At 54.2% G+C, this 12,332-nt stretch overlaps 2 protein-coding genes across 2 annotated transcripts in view; both read right to left on the bottom strand.

Annotated features, from left to right (window-relative positions):
• LOC113215154 (centrosomal protein of 162 kDa-like) overlaps positions 1–12,332 on the bottom strand; it is a 25,971-nt gene that overhangs the window by 4,705 nt on the left and 8,934 nt on the right. Inside the window, exons 8-11 of the mRNA XM_026434746.2 lie at positions 4,296–4,337; positions 1,914–2,405; positions 1,264–1,724; positions 43–289 (exon numbers count right to left, since the gene is read on the bottom strand). Coding sequence (XP_026290531.1) covers positions 43–289; positions 1,264–1,724; positions 1,914–2,405; positions 4,296–4,337 — 1,242 coding nt within the window. The remainder of the gene's footprint in view (positions 1–42; positions 290–1,263; positions 1,725–1,913; positions 2,406–4,295; positions 4,338–12,332) is intronic.
• On the bottom strand, positions 4,693–11,438 carry LOC113215132 (carboxypeptidase B-like). The gene is made up of 6 exons (XM_026434709.2): positions 10,332–11,438; positions 9,913–10,104; positions 9,026–9,211; positions 8,755–8,943; positions 8,310–8,663; positions 4,693–5,361 (listed from the first exon to the last, which is right to left on the bottom strand). The coding sequence occupies exons 1-6, from the start codon at positions 11,110–11,112 to the stop codon at positions 5,189–5,191; spliced, it is 1,875 nt and encodes a 624-aa protein (XP_026290494.1). The 5' UTR covers positions 11,113–11,438; the 3' UTR covers positions 4,693–5,188.

The raw sequence follows: 12,332 nt of genomic DNA, 5'->3' as shown, positions 1-12,332 counted from the left end.
GGGGGCGGGCAGGGGGTTGTGGTCTGGTAGGTTCGTACTCACGTCATTGACGCGCTTGGCGTGTAGGCTGAGCAGGTCCTCCTGCAGGCGCTGCACGTCCCGCCGCAGCCCCCGGTTCTCCGCCTCCGTGTCCGGGTCGGGGGCGGCGGCGGGCGGCGCGGCGGGGGCGGCCGTCTTGCGACCGAGGGGCGGCGCCTCGTTCAGCAGCCGCTGCCGCTCCTGCTGCAGCCGCCGGTTGGTGGCGCGCGCGTCGGACAGCTCCCTGTTTAGTTTGGCCATCTCCTTTTCCCTGGAAGCAGCAATGAAGAAGCACGGTGAGGTAGCCTAGGGGCGGTCCGTCTGGCCCGGTCAGGAGCAAAATGAAACGACGCTGCGGCGGTAGAGTCGGAAGTCGGCGTGAAGTAAAAAGGGAAAGAGGGGGGATGTTATATATAATATCCAGTGCGCTGCTTTCGCGGTCTTTAACGAGCGGTTCTCAGCGACCAAGCAGGAAGCTGGGGGTAAGCGTTTAACACAGATCAGCACAAAGGACCCGCACGGGAAAAAAAAGTTCGAGATTGATTTGCATTCAGTGACTGCACTAGGTTCGTTTCAAATCTAATTCGGTTCGGCAGCGGCTAGGACCCTGCCAAGGTACATATAAGATTCACACACAGGTCAGATAGAATGCAGTTTCAAGTTGCTCAGGCACATTCCGGACAGTTCTCGGACATAGTTAGGTCTGGTCATAATTAGGATTCAAACACTTCTTGTGCGGTAACAGAACCGAGGGGTGCCCAACTAGGTCTAAACGTATGTACACCAACCGCGCCCAAAAAGAAGGAAGCCCAGGAAGCCCATAGGAAACCCGCATTTTTGTGCACCGGCAGACTAAAGTAGGACACCCTTCGAACCGGACAGGCCGCTAACAGTTTAGACAGATAAGTGTCTGGCTATAGTCTGGGGGCCAGAAATAGGGTGGAGGGCAACGGGAGTATTCAAAGTGGTAGTATATGAGCACCATCAGACCTCCCGGACAGCCTTCAGACATGCGTCGTATTGGCGAGAAAAAAGCCCGCCTGCACACAGAGTAGAACCCCGGACCGCCCCGGACTCGGGATCAGCGCTGCTCGCCTTGCCAACTGAGGCATGCGGGAGGACACGGGACAGGGGGGTTCGCCCGCTCACGGGCCGCCGGCAATCGCAACGAAATAGTTGCTCCGGGAAACATCCTCCCCGTTGTCGTTGTCGTGCACTGAAATTGCAATGACAAACTGTACTCACTTTGTCTGCAGTTCATGCTGCAGGCCGCGGATGGTGGCGAGCAGGTGCGTTTCCGGGCGCGGCGGTTGTGCGGGTCTGTTCTGCTGGTGCGGCATGACCTGTATCTCTCCCGAGCCGGGCGGCCCGGGTGGCGCCGCCGCGGAGGGTGTGAGGGCCGGCGTGGACTCCCCGACGGACTGGCTGCGGCGCGGCCGGCGCTGCCTCGTTGGCGCAGCTGCGGCTGCCCTCTCCCGACGCGGCTGCAGGTGCTGCTCGTCGCGCTGCGGCTGCTCGTCGGCAAGGTGCTGCTCCCCAGCCAGGGACTCTCCGGCCTCGCTGCTGGCCGAGCTAGGCACAAGGCTAGCCGCCAGGCTAGCAGGCAGGCTGGCCGGCAACGCCACGCGGTCCCGGAGCTCGGACACCTCCTGGCGCGCGGCCGCAAGCTGCTGCTCCAAGCTTGAAACCAGGTCCTCGTACTTGGCCTGCATGGACAGCAAAGGCACGTTTTGTGACTTCAATACGTAGTATTTCGCCTCACGCATTACACAATCGCAGACAGGTATGTCGTTTCCTCATTCAATTAAATAGTTTCGAGAACCATTTGATTGGACAATATTGGCAATCGCGAATACGTTTCACAGGGTGCACTTGTTGTCCAGCGCAGTCTTTACCTTAACGGCTTGGAGGTGCGCCTGCATCTTGGACACGCCCGCGTGCCGTTCCTGCAGCTGCTCCTCCGCACCTTGCAGGTGTTCCTGCAGCTGGCGCTCGGCCGACCGCCTCTCTGTCAGCTGTTTTTGCAGCTGCTGCACTTGCTGTTCCCGCTGCAGCTCCAGTGCTTGGAGCTGCTCCTGCAGCTTGCGCTCATCCACTCGCCGGAAGTCGAGCTCCTTCTGCAGCTGGTCGATGCGTTCCTGCAGCTGGCGCTCTCTTGCCGACGAGGAGCAGGGCAGGTCGCTCGAGGACTGCTGCTGCAGGTGCTGGTGCCGCTTGCGCACTATTGTCTCCAGCTCACGCACCTGCCGCTCCAGGTCCTGAGCCCGAGCCTGCGCACGCTCCCGCTCCACCGCCACCTCCTTCTCTAGCTGCGGTCGGATTTCTTTCTCCAGCGAAAGGCGGAGACTGCTCTCAAGTTCAGAGCGGAGCTGTTGAGCCACGGCATCCTACGTCAAAGAAAAACAATGATAATAATAAGCCGTGGAACACAAAACTTTTCTTGTGCTACTAAGAAACCAACTCGTTCTTTAAATAAACTATCATCCATATAATGGTACACCCAGAGAAATGTTTGTTAGGACTGCGCCTCTAATGCAAGGATCTCGCATAGGTTAGGCTTGTTTTTTCGGCAAGCATATTACAGCCAAACGAAGCATTTACAGATGGCCTCTCACAATTGAACCTTGATTTAAACATTGCCGAGGCTCGTATATCACATTTGGGAAAGACACATCGTTAAATGGTAACTCGTCTTTCCAGGGGTCCGTAAACGTATGACTTAACTTAACTGCCTTTAACGTTATTTTAAGAGTTAGAGTTGTAGCTTATAACTTTTATTGTAGTCATTTGGAAATAAGTTAGTTCGACTTATCTAACTTTTTCCAACAGTATGTACGGTACGGCTAATAATATCGGACATATTTCAAAATCGATAGCTTTAACTTTTAGTTCGAAATGTGTTTTGTTACGTTGAGTAACTAACATTCGTTCGTGTTATAATAAGTTACGGAGCCCTGCGTCTTTCCCCATTTGCCGAGTTCCCAAAAACTTGGTACATCCTCCGTGGGCCCCTGGACGACTACAGAGGCACCGCGCTGAAAAACTGGTTGCGCACCGGTTGGGTTTCGAACCCGAGCCGTCCCCGGCTTGCCATCCGGCCGCCAGGCAGACCACTGAACTACGAAGACGTGTGCCGAACACGGTGCCCTCTGTAGGGCCAGTCGGGCGAGCGTTGGTCTCGTTCTCGTTCCCCCCCCCCCCCCCGGTTAGATGGACTTGGGCAAATGGAACGGTTATTGTTTCGAATCACATATCTGTGCCGTAATTTGAGCTCCGCGTTTCATTTCAAAGTCTACAATACTCATAGTCATCACTGTGAAAAATAGTAGGAAGACTTAGAGGAAAATTTTATTCGACGCAAGTTGTAAAATTACAATTGGTAATCGTAAAAATGCATGAAGATTATATCGACTTAAAATCCTTTGGCGAGTAAACCCCCTACTACCAGCTAAGGGTATTACACCTTAATGCCAGGTGGACCTGGACCCGTTGAGGAAACGAAGCTCAAATTACGGAACAGACACGCACTCTCAGACATGTACTGTCAGTTCAGTTACTAAAGAATTCTCTCCAGCAGGAGTTACTGATCAATAAGTCAATTATTCTGTATAGTTTCGTTTTATAGATATACTAACAAAATGTAGAATAATTGTCACAGTAATGTAAGAAGGAATGCATATAACTGACAAAAACCGTCTGTGTAACTATTTCTGCGGCCAAAAGGAGGAACAGGGTGTTCTCCCCAACATAATGTGGATGATGCGTTTAGTAAAGAACGAGAAAAATCGACCTTGAGTGTGACTGACTAGGAGAGAAAGCAAGTTTGGCATGCGGCTGCGGATTCGTCGACATTTGTGTGTGTTTCGCAGACGCTTCTTAACATATTTTAGAAGTAAATTTAAATCAAAATTATAGAATTGAAAACGAACAAGCTGGTTCCAATCAACAGCCATTAAACGAAGAACGCTTGGCACAAAAAACTTGTCTCTCTTTTTATCCTTCTTACAGTGTACTTCATCATTCAGCCTCTAGTTAGGACGGAGCTAGGCCAATCCATTAGTGTCAGCGACACTGTTATCGGCAACGCCTTTTTTCGCGGCAGTAAAAAGTCTGTCGTCTCGGAGAAGCATCACGATAGCGGTTTGTGTGAAGGCACCTCGTCTTGGTTACTCTCCTCTCCGTCTTGGTTAGATCTCCTCCATAGCATATATAGGAAATACCATGGAACGACTAACAAGATCAAACACACACTAAAATTTCAATGGTGACAAAATTACCTGTTTAGCTTTAGAATCGTCCTCGCCCTGTCGTAGGGTCTCCTGTCAAAACAGATACACGAAAAAATGAATCAGCCACTTATAACGAGATGTCTCGTCCCGCTATCATTGGCGATATCCCACCATCCACGCGACATATCAGAAAGGTCAAGGTTCTCCACCCAAAGTAGAGCTGGAAAAGAAACTGTGTTAACAGAACACAACAGCAAACATTTATTGCGGGCAAAGAAAAAATAGGGAGAAGGAAAAGAGACGCGAAAGGGGGACAGATTGGTAGGGGGGGGGGTAATATCGTGGAGGTTTGTTTCGCTACATCTAGAGTGTGTGAATGGCAGATGTCATATTTATAATCGAGTAGTAAGAAAAGGGCAGAGTGTTGTTCAATAAATAGCACACATTTGGTCTTAATAATACTTTTATTCAGTCAGTGCGATCTGAAACAAAACAAGTAATATGCCATACGATCAAAATGTATTTATGTACAATTGACACACAGGACAAAAATATTATTTTTTTGAGATCGGGTTATTTACGCCAAAAATCGCACACATGTTTAAAACAAAAATAAAATAAAAACAATAGTCAAATTAAATGTTTTTATCAAACTACGCAATAACTATAACTTAAGAACTAGGAGGCAGTCTTTGGCGTGCGTGGCCCTCAAGCCTCAATGCACAGTCGGCGCGGGCTCCTAGATTTGACTCGCGCATACTATTCTGCCTTTTAAAAAAGATAATTATAATATAGAAAGGCACTCGAAATTCGTCGGAGATTCGTTTGCTTGCAGCAACACGTCCCCGGATCGGTGGAAGCGCGCGGCTCCGGGAATCTTCGCAGAAGATAGAGTGCTCCCGATACCATTCGACTCTTCGTAAAGTACAGGTAGTCGAGGTTTAGAGCTGGGCCACCTCCTGCGCCAGTGTGCGCACGGCCGCCAGGACCTCCTTGCCGGAGCTCAGGATGTGGCTAGAGGGGAGCACGAAACCGTGACGGCCCGTGTCCCGCAGCTCCACGGTAAAGGCGTATTTGAGCCCCGCCTGGCCCTTGGCCCAGTCGTCGGATCCACCTGAGGGGGAAAAAAAAGAAAAGTCAATTTTCACCGAAAATCCCTTGGTGTATGATGGATGCCCCATACCCCTAACGTGGCGTGGCTCACTCGACGGCACCTCCGAGCCTACAAGTTTTGGGTTCCTAGGTGGTCGACAAAGTCGCCGGACATGACAGCTTGGGTCAGACTCCTTACTAGACACAGACACACTCTAGATAACCGGGGATCTCCATGGTCATAGTAGACCGAACGCTCGATGGGCCAAAGGAGGAGATTGAACTCAATAGTCCTGTTTCTGGTACCGGAGACTTCGTTGCCCACCTGCTAAACACCCTGGCAATGCTAACTCAACGAAAAATGTTTCACTTTCGTCGACGATATCCCCGCAATGGTTAGAGTGATTCTTACAAATATGCAAAATGCTTGCAAAGAATAGGTTCGCATTGCAAACCACCTTCTTTGCAGCTTGCAAAGAATTTTAATGCATTACGAACAAGCTCTTCGCAAGCCTGCAAACAATTTTTCTGCAATGTTAGCACTTTGTTTGCAAGAAATGTGACAGCTCGAAATGTCTTTCTTTGCAATACGAACTAATTCTTTTTTTTTATTTATTTTTGTGAAAAAAATAGTTCATACAGATGTATTTAAAAATGCGAAAGCGAACCACGCACACAGAAATCAGTAAGCTATGAATAAAAAATTTCATAAGCTTACTGAGTGTAGTACCGAAACTAACAAACTTCAGACCACGCCCTGTTATACACTCGGGATTTACAGCAGAACAATTTTCGTCCTTTGTATTGCACAGAAATTATTTGCTTGCAAATCGATTATTGTTTGTAAGGCTAGGAAGGTTCTTACGAACAATCGGTTTGCATTACGAACTATGTGCTCGAAAGCTTACGAACAATTAGTTCGTAATGTTAGTTCGTAAGCTTGCGAACATTAGCTCGCAATACAACGCTTCAAAATCCTTCGTAAACTACGAAGGTTTTGATTTGCACTACGCACCAACTGTTCGTAAGCAATTTACCGAGGGGGTATTCACTACCATAAAACTTGTACAGAGTACTCGGTATTACATCGAAATACGTTGTATTACCGGGTATTACGCCGGTATTACAAGCAAAATTTTGCCATTTTATAGCATATTTTGTTATTTTTCGGTATTACATTACAAGTAATACCGCGCAATACCCAGGTGAGGTGTACAGGTTATTACTGGAGTGAATACCCCCTCGCAATTTACAGTACTGCAACTCCTTTTCTGATTCCTCTGAACTCTTTGCCAACTTTCTGTGTAACAGGGGTCTTGTCCAGCAGTGATTATTCCCATCACCCCGAAAAGCCCGTTCTTGGAACAAGAAAATGTTCTTGTGGTGACGCAAATTCACATGCCTCAACGCAAATGTTCTTGCTGACTGCAAGAACATTGCATTGAGACTAGTTTATTTTCTCGCTTCAAGAAACTGTTTTTTCGGGTGTAGTTTCAAACTTCAGGCCAGGCCGACAGCAGCAGCCTTTCTCTCATGCCTAGACCTTGCTGTAGACCTTCAGCGAAAAATTTTTGGAACGCAAGAGAAACACCCTGGTGCGCTCCCCTCCCCCACCCTACCCCCCTCTCCTCTCGTCCTGATAGTGTAGCTTTTGACGCGCCGCCACGACTCACAAAGTTTCCGTGTTTTACGTGACGTGGCTGACGTCCGTCATGCGGGTGGAAGCTGGGTGGAAGCGTCCTCCCATCCACGCCTTTCTCAGCGCTCACATGGCGCATGGCGCGTCCAAACGCACTCCTAAAAGGTTCCCTGTAAGGGCAGCGCATCTGACCGCATCTAACTTCCCAGGCTGACTCCAGGCTGAAGGAACACCTCCAGCACCGCCTCCAGGCACGCCTACCTGGAAGGGCCCAGCTCCAGCCACCCTCGCTTGGTCCTCGGCCCTCTCCCCATCAAAGTAACTCACTTATCGCCCAGGGTGGCGCGGCGGGGCGGGGCGCGCTCAAACAACCTCCCCTCACGACAAACCCGCAACAGCAGCAATCCCATTGCCTCATTGGCCGCAGCCTGCGGTGGGGTGGGGTGGGGTGGGGTCGGCCTGTTGCGCCCGCTGTCAAATTAATTGCTCGGCCGGAATAAACGTCACCAGCTCCTGTGGAGACGTGATGCTGGCGCCGGCCTGGCACGGGCCACGGGGCACGGCACGCCGCTGTTGTGTCGCGTTTGGTTTAATTTCCGTACCCATTATAAAGCGATAACGAGGGGAGAATAGGGAAAAATAGAGTTCCCCCCCACAACACAGTCACAAAGCCTCGCTCGAACCCCAGCCAGCTGGTGACGCGCTCCCATGGAGTCGATGATGATAGAACGTGGGATTTATCCACCAAGTCGAGGCGGACCGTCGATTTGACATGGAGTGCCAAACGGAGCTGGTGGACACGAGGGTAGTAAGTATTGCATCAGTCCACCATCCCCGGTGCCACAACGTGAGGCGAAGGAACGGATGCCCTCTTCACCCTCGTATCCAAAAAGATACCTCCTGTTCCTGACGGAGTTCACGTGGAGATAAGTCGTAGATGGGCGCCGTGCGGTTAGCTGGGCGCATTCACTACTTATCCCCGCGTGGTTTCCAGTTCTATTTGGGACTCGATGTCGAGTCGGCGGATAAAGCCCTCGGTTTATCATCAACACCTCAATGTGACAAAGCACCAGGCCGGTACACTTCGAAAAACAAAAGGTGCTAAGTCGGGCCTTTCCAAGGAGATTTTCAGTCCGGTATAAAGTCAGTGAAAAGCTAAAGGTGCTAAAAATTGGTTTCTGTGACAGTGTTTTGTAAAGGCGGCAAGTCTTTGGTGTCTTTTAAGGGGGGGGGGCTAACACCTTCGTTTTCCAGCGCAAACCCACCCGCCATGCCGGGCTGGCTTTGAGGGGCGCTAAGAGTAGTTGAGAGAAGACCGCTCAAGATCTCACCGGACGCAGGGTAGAGCAGCGCGGCGGAGGAGCCCACGGTGTAGCTGAGCCCGCTGGACGCGCGCATGGCGTTGGCCATCTTGGTGCCGACGCGCTGCAGGTCCTGGTGGTCCGGCGGCACGAAGCGGTCGTAGCCCCACGGGTACAGGACGTACTGGCCGTAGCTGTGGAAGCTGAGGTACGACTTGAGGCTCGCCTTGCGCGCCAGCACGAAGCTCTGGATGGCGCTAGTCTCCGGCTCCGAGAAGGGAGCCGAGCCGCGGTAGATCTCCTGGCAGGGCTGCGGGCCCGCGCCCTTGCCGCCCCACTTGTAGCCGAAGTTGCGATTCAGGTCGATGCCGTCGCAGCCGCCCCCTGCGAGGTCAAGGTCGTGGGCGGTGAGCACAGAGCATAGCGCCCCGCTGGCCGCGCGCAGCGGCGCATCCCCCACAGCGTCGCTACTCACCCCTGCGGCGGTTCTTCCTCCACATTCGGTCCCCGGCGTGGGAGAACTCGTACCCGTCGGGGTTGGCCAGCGGCAGGACGTACAGGTCCACGGCGTCGACCCAGGCACTGTGCGCGTCCCGGTTCTCGACGAGTTCGTTGATCATGTAGGAGACGGAGGCGGATGTGATCCACTCACGCGCGTGAATGCCTGCGAAGAAGGGGGCGCCGCGAATGAGACACTTGTCGACGCACAAGACTCGGGTCTAGCCAGAGGCTGTGGTGACACTCACCGCCGTCTACCCACATGGCGGGGCTGCCGGGCTTGCCCTTGATGTGCAGCACCTTGAGCGGCCTGCCCTCCACCGAGTTGCCGATGACCAGGGTCTCGCACACGGACGGGTACGTCTTGGCCAGGTAGTCCAGCCAGCCGTGCATGTCGGCGGCGCGGTGGTAGTGCTGCCAGGTCATGCGGTGGCCTGCGGAGGAAAGAGCGCGTCATAGGAGGAGGGGCCTAACTTCATCAGCGCGTTCGGGGCAACCGCTATACTGCCGCGCCGCCGTACATCGCAAACTCCATTTATGTGGTTTTGCAGTCATCGAAAGTTTGAGGGCGAGCTGCTGCGGTGCGGTTGCGACTCGCGCCCCTTCGCTTCCCTTCTTCTAACCAGCGCCGCCTCAGTGCGCCGGGCCCGGGCCGCCGCACACCGCAGCAAACAGGCAGCACACGTTACCCGCTTTGTTTACCTACCCTCGAGAAAGCAAACCAACCCTGTCCCATCCCCCGCTCTCCACACACACACACACACACACACACACACACACACACACAAACAGACAGAGACAGACAGAAAGACGCGCCCCAATAGGCTGCACAAGGTTTCCCGATACCAACGTTATGCTGAATACACAATAGGGCACTCGCAAACTTCGTATCCTCAGTGTTCCATTCAGCTGCATACGGCGTGGAGAGCATTTGTAGGGGCTGTTGGCATCCGGAGGGAAACCAGGCCTGCACACGGCGGCGCGCGGCGACGTGACAACCCGGCCCGCTCTATACTAATGCGAGAGTAGAAGCTGACTAAACATCAGTTCTCTTTACTGTTTGTTTATTTTTTTTCTTTCGTGATTTTCTTGTTTTTACTCTGATAATGTATGATCTGCTAAGAAAAGCACCTACCCTTCCTGCCGGTGAGCTCCAGCTCGTCGTCGGACAGGGCTGGGTTCTCGTCCAGGATGGCGCGCTGCATGTCCGGGATGACGACAGTGTAGGCGAGCTTGTTGTCGGCGAGGAGTTTGCTGACGTGGGGTTGGTTCTCCGAGTTCACCATCAGGTCCCACACGGTCGCGTTGCTGTACCATATTTGGGCCACTGCGTCCATACGCAAAGATATATGAAATATCAGACAGGGAACAATGACAAGCAGCAGAAAAAAAAGGAATTTTCTACATAATTTGACGAAATGAAAGCAATAAAGCAACACAGGCCAGGATGACACCATCTAGAACCCTTTTTTGATTCTTAAGGTCCGTTTTATGGCTAGTTTCATGGCTTTTATATACAACGTTACACGGGTCTCTCATTGAAGACACACGCACCTCCGTCATCCTCCACCCGCTGCAGGTTGGCGACGTCGCCCTCTGAGACTTGCACTCTCCAGAGCTGCGCGCCCTCGTACGACTTGACGGCCGGGGCCTCGGCCTTGGCCTCGGCCTTGTCCTCGGCCGTGGCGTTGTCGGCGGCCCTCCTCCAGCGGCGGCGCTGCAGCCGCAGGTCGCGCTCCCTCTCGACCCGCTGCTGCTCGCGCTCGCGCTCTTGCTGGCGCCGGTGCTGCTCGCGCTCCCGCCGGTTCTGCTCGTGCTCGCGCTCGCGGTCCGTGCGCTCGCGGTCGCGGCGCGTCTGGTCGCGCAGCTGCTCCCGCTGGCGGCGCAGGTCCTCCGTCTCGCCCTCCCGGTCGCGCTCGAGCTCGTCGCGCAGCTGCTGCCGCTCGTCGATGCCCTGGTCCTGCAGCGTCTGCCGGTGCAGCTGGCGGTCCGACTGCTCCACCTGGCGCTCCTGCAGCAGGTCGTCGCGCAGCCGCTGGTGGTCGTTGAGGCGCTCGTCGCGCTGCCACTGGTGGTCGTCCTGCTGGCGCTCGCGGTGCAGCTGCAGGTCCGACTGCAGGAAGTGCCGCTCCAGCATCAGGTCGTCGTGCAGGCGCTGGCGCTCCTCCAGGCCGCGCTGCTGCGCCCGCAGCCGCTCGTCCTGCCGCTCCTGCCACTCGCGCAGCCGGTCCACGTCGTCCTGGCCCCAGGGCGAGCACGAGCACGCGCCCAGCACGGCCAGCACGAGCGCCGAGCGCACGAGCGCGCGCGACAACCACCCTCGGCCGGCGGCCATGGTGCACTACAGGCCGCACCCGGGTGCCGGCGAGCTTTTATGCCCTCGCACAGCCCGCGCCGGACCGGTCCCACGCCGCCTGCCCGCCGGTCACTCCGCCGCGCCACGCCGCGCCGCGCCAACGCCGGCAAAAGGGACGGGGAGCTTGGCTTGGCCTTGGTGACACCCACCAGCAGGGACGACTCCGCTACTGCGACCTTGGTTCAATCGAAGGACGTTGGGCTCCATCACCCGTACACGTGGGCCCTTGAGCGGTGATGGGGACGGCGTTGAGGGCCGGTCCTGTCGAAGGGCCCCGTGTGTTGACTTTGGTCAGGGAAGTGCCGTTCCGAGACGGTGCGGTGTGGCGTGGCGTGGTCACGCCGCCCGGTTCTCTCTTCTTCTCATTAATTTGCAGGACTTACGCCCCGCGGCGCTGAGCCCGCCACACCAGCCGGACCAGACAGCCCGGCGGCTCGGCCTGTCCCCCCGGCGACCCCTCCCCTCCTGCAATAACCATCCGAGTGACAAACTGTTATTACGAATATACTTACGTTTCGACAACAGGTTCCTCTTCGTTGTGCCGGCTAGAGGGCGGGGTAGCGGGTACGGCGAGGCCCCTGGTAACAAACACCAGCACGGCCAAGAAGAACGCAATGGTGGCCATAAGCCGGTCGCGCTGGACCAGGGCCCATCCCGCAAAATAACATGCAAAAAAGGGCGGAAAATTTTCGTCCGGCGACGTCCAGCTCGTGCTGGGGTCGAGACGACCGCCAGCCCGCAGCACCGGCGGCTGCGAGACAGTTTGTAAGAACCGGCGTCAAACGGCAAGAATAATAAACGACTTGCAGGTTGGGAAGTCGGGCCACGGAAAAGAAGGGAGAAACTCTCGCAAAAAGGAACATTGGCGCGTTGGTGGTTCTGCGCTGGCACTATGTGTATGTTTAAACGGAACGCCTTGGACCCTCCAGGAGGTCGCGTTTGCTCCGCGTTTGCTTTAGGTCTAGAGACACAGACTCCTCAGGCGGGTATACTGCGAAGTAGAACTACACCACTCCCAACCCCCTTTCAGAGTACCAGCAGAATGCTCCTCCTCGCCGTCAGAAGAGGGGGTGGGGGAAGGGGGACAATCACAAATAATACTGTGGGCTTTGACACACTGTCATTGTTCCCTCTGTTCTCTGCTAGTATTCTCTCTGCCAGTGTTCTCTCTACCAGTATTATCTCCGTCTCTCTCTCTC

This window comes from Frankliniella occidentalis, unplaced genomic scaffold (genome assembly GCF_000697945.3).
Source record: "Frankliniella occidentalis isolate FOCC.00 unplaced genomic scaffold, Focc_3.1 Scaffold40, whole genome shotgun sequence".
NCBI classification, from domain to species: domain Eukaryota; kingdom Metazoa; phylum Arthropoda; class Insecta; order Thysanoptera; family Thripidae; genus Frankliniella; species Frankliniella occidentalis.
This window is presented reverse-complemented; position numbering and strand designations above follow the sequence as displayed.

What these genes read in the sequence shown, in the direction of transcription:
- LOC113215132 (XM_026434709.2), bottom strand. Translation starts at nt 11,112, where the DNA reads ATGGCCGCCGGCCGAGGGTGGTTGTCGCGCGCGCTCGTGCGCTCGGCG. An exon ending in GCGGGTGGAGGATGACGGAG is followed by an intron (nt 10,105 to 10,331) that starts GTGCGTGTGTCT and finishes GTATGGACGCAG; the next exon opens with TGGCCCAAATATGGTACAGC. An exon ending in GGAGCTCACCGGCAGGAAGG is followed by an intron (nt 9,212 to 9,912) that starts GTAGGTGCTTTT and finishes TTTCCTCCGCAG; the next exon opens with GCCACCGCATGACCTGGCAG.